At 45.3% G+C, this 9,504-nt stretch overlaps 1 protein-coding gene across 3 annotated transcripts; it reads left to right on the top strand.

Annotated features, from left to right (window-relative positions):
- The first annotated feature begins 342 nt into the window (after positions 1-342).
- RPL26L1 (ribosomal protein L26 like 1) lies at positions 343-9,279 on the top strand. 3 transcript variants are annotated; one of them, XM_019450332.2, is made up of 4 exons: positions 343-439; positions 847-1,023; positions 8,025-8,165; positions 8,915-9,279. In XM_019450332.2, exons 2-4 carry the CDS (start codon positions 856-858, stop codon positions 9,041-9,043), a joined length of 438 nt encoding a protein of 145 aa, XP_019305877.1. In that variant the 5' UTR covers positions 343-439; positions 847-855; the 3' UTR covers positions 9,044-9,279. The 3 variants fall into 3 exon arrangements, with proteins under 3 accessions (XP_019305877.1, XP_019305874.1, XP_019305876.1); XM_019450329.2 differs by lacking the exon at positions 343-439 and adding an exon at positions 462-646; XM_019450331.2 differs by lacking the exon at positions 343-439 and adding an exon at positions 462-595.
- Positions 9,280-9,504: the final 225 nt, after the last annotated feature.

The following is a 9,504-nucleotide window of genomic DNA, read 5'->3' on the forward strand; positions in this document are numbered from 1 at the left end:
CTTTTTTTTTTTCATTCTGAACAAGCTTCTCAGTGTTTCTAAAGAAGCAAGTCAGCCGATTGCATCTGGATCATCAGGAATGCTCAATATGCCTCTCGGCGGAGGGTAACACAGGCAAAGAAAGTTTGGGATGAGAAAGACTATTGGTGTACCTATTTTTAACACACCAATAGGCCTCTGTTGCAGGCCCTACAGAAATATGCCCCTTCTCCCCCGCGGTGCCAACTCTTCGTGGTTTCTGGCTTAACCCCCGAAAGTGGCATGGCCCTGGGGTGGTTCCCTTAGAATGAGGCACTGCGATCCCACCCCAAGTCGCAGGGGGCGCCATTCAGTCTCTTTCTGACCGGAAAGGGACTCCGCTTCCTCTCTACGCTTGCGCGGCAAGGAAGGCCTCACTTCCGGCCTTGCGCGCGCGCCGTCTGAGCCTAACTGGTGCAAGGTGAGTAGAGAGAGGCAGGTGTTTTGTCCGAGTGAGAAGCGCTCCGCCCCATTGGATTCTTCCCCAACGTGCCGCGGGGCCGCCCGTCTCCCCAGAGATCTCTGCGTGACCTCCAAGCATGCATTCTTCTCCAGCCGCCCAAACCTTCCTCTCACAGTGAGCCTCGAGGCCCCACTGCCGCCCTGTTCCCACGACTCCTCTGCTCAGGCACGCGCTCCCCACGCATGCCTTACTGTGTCACAGCCAGACCCCTCATTTGCCCCATTCTCCTCCCTCCGTCACCTTCTTCTGAGGCCATCTCCTCCCGTAGAGCACTTGCGCAGGGATGGGAGGAGTGTCCTGGATGGAGAGCGGGCCATGGTACCCGACTGAGCACCCGTCACTCCTTCCCACGCCTCTTTCTGCAGACGGCCAGCATGAAGTTCAACCCCTTCGTGACCTCGGACCGCAGCAAAAACCGCAAACGCCACTTCAATGCCCCCTCGCACGTGCGCAGGAAGATCATGTCTTCCCCGCTCTCCAAAGAGCTGCGGCAGAAGTACAACGTCCGCTCCATGCCCATCCGCAAGGACGACGAGGTCCAGGTTCGTCTCCCTCGAGCTCTGGTTATCCAGAAGCGTGTCACTCTGGTGCCGGCTTTGCCTAAGAATGCCATGTGTGCTTGGACGAGGGGGAGTCGTAGACTCCCATGCCGCCAGGCCCCTGGCAAGTAACCTTGCAGATGTGTCCACAGACCCCAGGGTGTGCCTACCCAGATTAACTGAGAGCATTCAGATACAATCGTTTAGTAATCATGATTGTTCAGGAAAATAGTATACCAGCCAAGCAAAACTTTGCTTTTCGGTTTAGTCCGTTGGCTCCAAGTTTGCCAGGCATTGCTCGTGGTGGCTCTTTGAACCAGCATCTCCAGGGGAAAGTGCTACCATAAGAGTAATTCATGTTTCAGTAACATTGGATTTGGTGGCACTGGATTTGGCAGAGAGAACAGAGAAGCAGCAAGTCAGAAGCATGAAATTATGAAAGAGAATGACCCATGTGAGAGAGTGTAAGCCTTCTGTTCTTCCTAGAGCTTAGGATGTGTGGTTAAGAAAGGGAGCGTGGGGGATGACTGAAATAGACAGGGAGTGGATTGAATATGTGTGGAGCAGGTGCCGTTCTAGACCCTCTCCAATCTGATCTCTTTCTTACTACTTCATAGAAACTGTTTTCGGCTGAGATCAGTAACATGTTTATGACAAAATCCAGTGGACGCATCTTGGTCTCATCATCCTTGACTTTTTCAGCAACATTTGGGATAGGTAGCACTGCCTCACTTCTAGAAATAGTCTTTTTGGCTCCTGTGACCATTTGGGCTCAGTTTACTTCTGCCTTCTCAGACTCTTTTGCTGGCTGTTTCTCCTCTGATCTCTAAATGCTGGAGTTAGTCAGGGCCTCCTGCACCTGGTCTAACATCTCATCTTACCTACATTGTCTGCCTGGGTAATAATACCTGCTCTGAGAGCTTTAAATGTCTGTCCTATGCTAACAGTTCCCTCTTTTATATCCCAGCCCAAACCACTTTTCTGAGCATAGACCTGTAGATATGAATATCCGCTGAACATCTTTTTTTTTAAATTTTTTAAATTTTTTTTAAATGTTTTATTTATTTTTGAGACAGGGAGAGACAGAGCATGAACAGGGGAGGGTCAGAGAGAGGGAGACACAGAATCCAAAACAGGCTCCAGGCTCCAAGCTGTCAGCACAGAGCCCGACGCGGGGCTCGAACTCATGGACCATGAGATCATGACCTGAGCCGAAGTCAGCCACTTAACCGACTGAGCCACCCCGGCACCCCACATCTTTTTTTTTTTTTTTTTTTAAATCTCAGTCGTCCCAGGGGCACCTGGGTGGCTCAATCGGTTAAGTGTCCAACTTCGTCTCAGGTCATGACCTCACAGTTCATGAGTTCGAGCCCTGCATCGGGCTCTCTGCTGTCAGTGCAGGGCCCACTTCGGATCCTCTCCTCATCTGTTTCTCCCCCTCCCACGCTTGCACTCTCCCTCTCAAAAATAAACGCTTTAAAAACCTCATGTCGTCTCGAGCTTCTAATCTGGGAGTGCTCTTGATCAAAAAACTGTTACTGCCTCTATAATCGGATTCTCCTCCCATCTTTCACACTTCAGTAAGCAATGCTTTTTCACTTGCCTATGCCATAAACCTCTAAATTCTAATATCTCTCTCTCCCTGACCCATTTCTACTCTGTTACTTAATCTTACTGATTCTGTCTCTAAAATGTGTCTTGAATCTGATCACTTCTTTTCCATTTCCATTTCAGTTCAAGACTTCTCCAGCTTCTACTCTTAATCCTGATCAGGCGTTCTTCACAGAGGGGTATTTTTTGCAAATCAGATTCTACTTAAACCCTATCAGTGTTGCTTGATTGCTTACTATAAACCTAAAATCATTGACAAGGCCTTGTGTGACCCAGTCGTGGTCTACTTCTCCAACGTCACCTTATTCTCTAATGCCCACCTGCTCTGTAGTTCAGACATACTGACCTTTTCAGGTCCTTAAATGCACCTTGATCTTTCCTTCCTCAGGGTCTTTTGCACCCGGATCTTTCCTTCCTCAGGGTCCCTCTGCCTGAAGTGCTCTTCCTTCTCCCCTTTACCTGACTAACCCCTCATTTTTCACTGTTACCTTAAATGTCAGTTCCTCAGAAAAGCCTTCCCAGATACTTTAACCAGTATTCTATCGTAGCATCCTCTATTTACATTTCTTTCATAACAGTGAACTCAATTTGATTTTATTTCTTTTTAAACTGAGGCATACCGGGCCCATCTGCACCCCCCAAAGGCATGGCTGCCCCGTCGGCGTCACAGGGCCACGAGCACGCGTCCTTCAGCCTGGAGTAGCTGGAGTTCATCTTCCTCCGGACTCTGTTCCTCGACAGCCACCTGTGCCAGTGCCTGTCTGTGCTCATCCCTGAGCCCAGGATCCAGGTGTGGTTCCAGAACAGGCGTGCCGGAGTCATGACATCACAGTGAGAAATCCTTTCGGCCCCGGCCAGCCTGGACCTTTTGCTCCACCACTCTGCTCATGGAACTGAAAAGAAATGATGGAAGCCCCAGCTGCCTCTTGAGATAGATGTGAACTGCCTGCCACATCCCGGCACGGTTGGAGAGGGCAATCTCTGACCCTGACTCTCAAGGTCAGAATTTTGAAACCTATTCTCTCTCTCTGAAGGCACTGATTCAAAGCCGGACTCATGGGAGGAACACATCTTTTCTGCCTTTGATAACTCTTGAGGATTCTAGGCAAGTTCAGGTTAAGCTCAGAGGAGCCATGACTAGTAGCCAAGGAGACGCTCATCAGAATACTGTCCTTTCTGGCTTCCGTGTTAAGGTCACACCCGTGTTCTCCTCATGAGGGTTTTGCCAGTTCTCTCTCACCTGTGAAGCTGCCTCACCTTTCGCCTGTGAACATCTACCCTTGCCCAGTTCTTCTTTCTCTGCGGCGCGCTCCCCCGAACCCCCCTGAAGTTGTGGCGTTCATTTTGACACATGCATCTCCAAATCTGCACATTCAATTCGGTTTGTATCCCTGCTCCTTCTTGATGGTCCTCTAGTCTTTTGGGCTGGTTTTTCAGAACTCATTATCTCCACAAGAGCACTTCAGCTTGACCCAATTTCCACTTGTGCCTGACAGCTGCCACCTTCTCACGCTTCCTCCAAGGCTTGCACGTTTAAACGTACTCTAACCCATCTCCTTCAACCTCACGCTGTGGCCAGTATTTACCACTTTTTTAAAGCAGCCTGTCGTCTCTACACTCGTTTGTAGCTCCCAGGATTCTATCCAGATTATTTCAAGAGTCCCCTGCCTCTAGCTTCTCAACTTTTTACACATCACTCTCTTTAGAAATCTGTAGTAGCCTCCAGTTGCTGCCAAATGATGAAAACCTTTTGGTTACTTTCCCAGACAACTAACCGACATGTCTGGCCAACAGGGCAGTTTTTCAGATCTTCTTATGGTCACCCCTTCACAATGTATGTCTCAGAGCTCCCCCATCCCATTTGGGCGCCAAATGAATACTTCTCTCAAAACACGTGAGATCTCTCCCCGCTCCCCCCGACCCCCCCCTGAAACTTTCTGTAGTCCTAATTTTTGTGCCTGTTACTTCACTCATCCCAGCATCCCCCTTAGCACTTACTGTTGTACTTCTGTGCCATGTTGGTGAATTACTCAGTGGTTCCACAAATGAAAGAAAAATAAATAAAACTGAGGCATAATTTACAGACAGTAAAATGCACAGGTGAGTTTGGGCACACGTAAAGCCATATAGCTGTCACCACAATTATAATCCCAGTCACTTCCCATGTGCCCCGTTCCAGTTAGTGATTATGTATTTGCGTGTTTATTAGTTAACTGCTTGCTGCCTATTACATTAAGATGAGGCCAGAGAGCTTCTCTTTTTTGTTGCCTGACCTCAGTGCAGAGCCTGGCACCCACAGGGGCACAGCCACTATTTGTTGGATGGATGAAAAAAATTATTGAGCGGATGGAATTAAGACGTGAAAGAAAGAAAAGGAGGGCAGAGAAGATGTGGCCATTTTTTCAGTGTCTGTGAGGTGTGAATTGTTTCCCTTGTAGATAGAACCTGAAACTCTGGTTCAATAAATGAAGAAAATCACGTCTAGGCCAGGAATCCATGTCTGACTCCACCAGAAGAGTAAAATAGTCACAAGTGGGTCTGTTAAAACTGCCTCGTCTCTTTTGGGATCTTCCAAATTTCACATACTTTCTTTGTCTGCTCAGGACTACCTGTCCTGCTTCACAGAGGAAATTACAACTATCACCCAGGACCTTTCAGAACTCCTGTTCCAAACCCTCTAACTTACCTCTAGTTCCACCCCTGCGTCTTTGTGCTTTCCTATTGTATTGACAGAAATGTTCCTGTTTCTATCTAGAGCTGATCCACTATATTCAGTGGCCTTCCATTCTCTTAGATTCTTCTCTCCATTATCCCCTTTCTGTACAGTTTCCTTTAACTTTTCCTCCATACTTGTTCCTTTTCGTAAGCATTTAAACACATTCGTGTTTTCCTCCCTTTAAAAATAAAAAAAATTATCACTTACCTTCACATCACCCTCTAGTAGATATTCTCTGCCATCCTCTTCACAGCCAGGTTCCTTGGGACTGTTTTTCACCTTCACCTTCTCTATGGGGAACTCATTGTCTTACTGTAAATGCCTTCAGTCTCTCTGCGCCACTGAAAGCACTCTAGCCATGATCACCAGTGACCAGCTTATTGTCACATCTTTTCCTTTATCCTTCCTGCAGTTGACCATTCCATGGCATTTGACAGTGTCTTCTTGGCTACTATAACCCCGCACTCCCCTGGTTGCCCATTCTCTGGCCACTTCAGTCTCCCTTATGAGCTCTTCCAAAATGTTGGCTTTTCCTTGGATTTCTGCATTCTGCCCTCATAAGACCAGCTCCCTGAACCAAATCAGGTTTCTGAATTGCCATCTCTGGATGACTCCCAGGTCTTTGTTGCTGACCCAGTTGGTCTTCCAGCTATGTATAGGATTCTCTGCTAGAATGTCACAAGATGCCTCAAATTCAACATGTTCCCAACTAAACTTTTTTCTCCTAACATGTATTTCTTTCTGCTCTGGGAAAGGCATATCCATCCATCCAGTTGCCCAGTCAGACTCTGGGTACCGTCCTTGCCTCTTCTCTTTTCCCTTTCCAGGCCAGTTAGTTTAGTCTTACCTTGTCCCTCTCCTCATCTAGTGTTTGTCCAGTTCTGTTTAACTGGGTGTTCCTTTGGACTTGTTTTATTAACATCTTTTCTTGAATCTTGATGATGGTTAAGAGAGGCTGTTTCATAGACTTTTCCATGTAAAAGTCTCTGATCATAGAGAGTATGCTGGAGTTCCAGTGAGGCATGATCTTCAACCTGAAAATCACCTTGGTAAGTAAGCTGGACAATCTAAATGACATTTCAGGAGTATTAAGCTTCTCTAGTTTTTTAATACATGTGGTATTTTCTCTCTGTTTATTATCAGCATCAGCTATATCATGGCTCCTATTTAATAGGCTTGTGCCTTCAAGGAAACCATAATCTAGTTAGTTTTGAATAGCATTGGAGTGTGTGTAGTAGATTTTTAGTACATGAAAACAGCCCAAGAGATTTTAACATTTTTGTTTTTTGTGACTATAAAATATTTGTGTTAATTATAGAAATCTTGAAATTTGAAAGAAAATACTTTTTTTTTTAAGTGTTTATCTTGAGAGAGACAACTCAAGGGCAGACAAGCAGGGGAGGGGCAGAGAGAGAAGGAGAGAGAATCCTAAGCAGGCTCCATACCATCAGAGCAGAGCCCGATGTGGAGCCCAATCCCATGAACTGTGAGATCATGACCCTAGCCGAAATTAAGAGTCAGACGCTTAACTTACTGAGCCACCCAGGCGCCCCTGGAAGAATATACATTTTTTAAAAAGCCATGTGTAATTAGGGTGTCTGGGTCAGTTAAACCGTGTTGCACAACAGGTTATATTCACTCCTGGCTCAGTCAGTTGAGTGTCCAACTTTTGATTTCATCTCAGGTCATGATCCCAGGGTCGTGGGATCAAGCCCTTCTGAGCATGGAGCCTGCTTAGGATTCAGTCTTTCTTTCTCTCTCTCTCTCTCTCAAATAGAAAAGAAAAAAGAAAAGATCATCTGTAATCCTATGTTGGCCTAATGGCAACAATTATTAACATTTGGATATATTTCTATCCCATTGTGTTATATGCCATATATATGAAACATGTAAGATTCAGACTATATTTCATATAAAGCTTTGTATTCTTTTTTTTTCCTAAAGGTCATATCTTGAGCATTTTGCTCGGTGATAAATTATTCTTTGAAAACATGGATTTTAGGGGCACCTGGGTGGCTTAGTCAGTTAAGTGTCCGATTTTGGCTCAGGTCATGATCTTTCACAGGTGGTGAGTTCAAGCCCACATACAGCTTTGTGCTGTCACCATAGAGCCTGCTTTGGATCCTCTGTCTCCCTCTCTCTCTGCCTCCCCTCTCCCCCGACCTTGCTCACGTGCACACATTCTCTCCCTCTCTCTCAAAAGTAAATAAAACATTAAAAAAAAAAAAAAGAACATGGGATTTTAAATGGTCGCATAAGAATCTCAGGATGCTATCTTTAACCATTCTTCTCCATTTAGGTCTTGAGAGTGATTATTTTTTTTCTTAAACTTTACTTATTTTTATTTAACTGAGATATAATTGATATATAAGATTGTGTTAGTTGTGGGTGTATAGTGATTTACCTTTTTACTCTCCGGACTAGTTCTGTGATAGCCATTCTAGTTCAAGGAATTTTTTGTTTTCAGATAAGAAAAAAATTCAAGTGAATTTTCACCTGACTTGGAACAACACAGAGCAGATTTATACCCCCAAAAAAGCTGACTCTCAACTGCCAGGGTTAATCTGCTTTGTACAAAAAGTTGTATGTTAGTCTGTGTGTTCCTGATAATTAATTTCCTCACGGTGATGTTCATGCATGAGAATGGGGGAAAATTCTCTTCTGTATTTTCTCTTAGGTGGTTCGAGGACACTACAAAGGTCAGCAAATAGGCAAGGTAGTCCAGGTGTACAGAAAAAAATATGTCATCTACATCGAGCGAGTGCAGCGTGAGAAGGCTAATGGTACAACTGTTCATGTGGGCATTCACCCCAGCAAGGTATGGCGGGACTGAGTGGCGGTAGTGGCTGGGTAGTGTAGCTTAGTGCTGTTGTAAGTTCTCAGTGTGTTGGTAGTGTCTACTCAGGTGGCCCAGGCAAGGACTTCTAGAGGGAGGTGGGGCAGGCTTGATTGATTCACTGGCTTAGTCATCGAGGATCCGTATTGTTTTCTTACCGTTTTATCATCCTCGGTGAAGGCTCTGCCTTCCAGCAGGTTGCAGGAGGGTTCCAGGCATCCCTCTCCTACTAGATAACATCCAGAGGGAGGAGAGGGAAGGAATGTCTCTTCCTGTGGCCCTCACACCCACCTGGCGGAATATGCTGTTCCTCATTTGCACTCCATTCCATGCACTGTATTGTAGGGTCTTTCTCCTCCAGAGTTTCAGATGAGGGCAGGATGGTTGCGGTCTTACTTATCCTTACGATGTCTATTGCCTACTAGCTGGTGGGAATGCTTTTTTAAGCAATGCGCTTTTTAAACGATGTTTTTTAAGCAATGCGTTTTGCTGGCCAAGGGATGATAAACAAACCAGAAACATGTTGGTAGTATAATTTGTTTGTCCCAGCCCAAATGATAGTTGATATCACTAAACTAACTAGTCTCATAGATCCTCAGGAGTTGGGCGGCGGAAGGAACCAAACTGCTATTGTTGGGAAAAGTTCTGCTGTACAGAATAATTACATGGTTATAAATCCTTTCCACTTAAAAAAATAAATAAATAAAGATTTATTTTCTCGCTCCTAACAGGTAGTTATCACCAGGCTAAAACTGGACAAAGACCGGAAAAAAATTCTTGAACGTAAAGCCAAGTCTCGACAAGTTGGAAAAGAGAAAGGCAAATATAAGGAAGAACTTATTGAGAAAATGCAGGAGTGAATATAACCTGTTACGCAACCATGGTTTAACTGTAGATTTTTAGTCTGGTGTGTATTCCTTTGAAACTTTTCAAGATGTCTGTCAAACGTTTCCTTCCTGTTTTGTTGTTGATAATGTAGCTTTGTAAATCTGCTTTTGCTGTTTTGATTAATAATTTTATGAATAATCGTTGAAAATGTCTCCTAATTGCAGAGGGAATTTGCATTGTTTTGTAGATAAAATCCATCTTACTATGAGTTCCTTGATGCCATTCTTTCATGTGTTTATCACGTACGGAGCAGCAAAATAGCAGTGGTAGGATGGCTGTGCTCCTGCCTGGACCCTCATGCTGATGGGGTGGACAGGACAGGGCTCTCGTCCCTAATTCAGGGGTGTGTCCCACTCAGTGATGGTCATTATGTGAGCTGGCACATACAGGACTGAGCTCACTCAGTGGCTGGTGCTGCTTTGCACGCTTATGT

This window comes from Panthera pardus, unplaced genomic scaffold (genome assembly GCF_024362965.1).
Source record: "Panthera pardus isolate Hobbes unplaced genomic scaffold, ASM2436296v1 HiC_scaffold_2, whole genome shotgun sequence".
In the NCBI taxonomy this organism is placed as follows: Eukaryota; Metazoa; Chordata; class Mammalia; order Carnivora; family Felidae; genus Panthera; species Panthera pardus.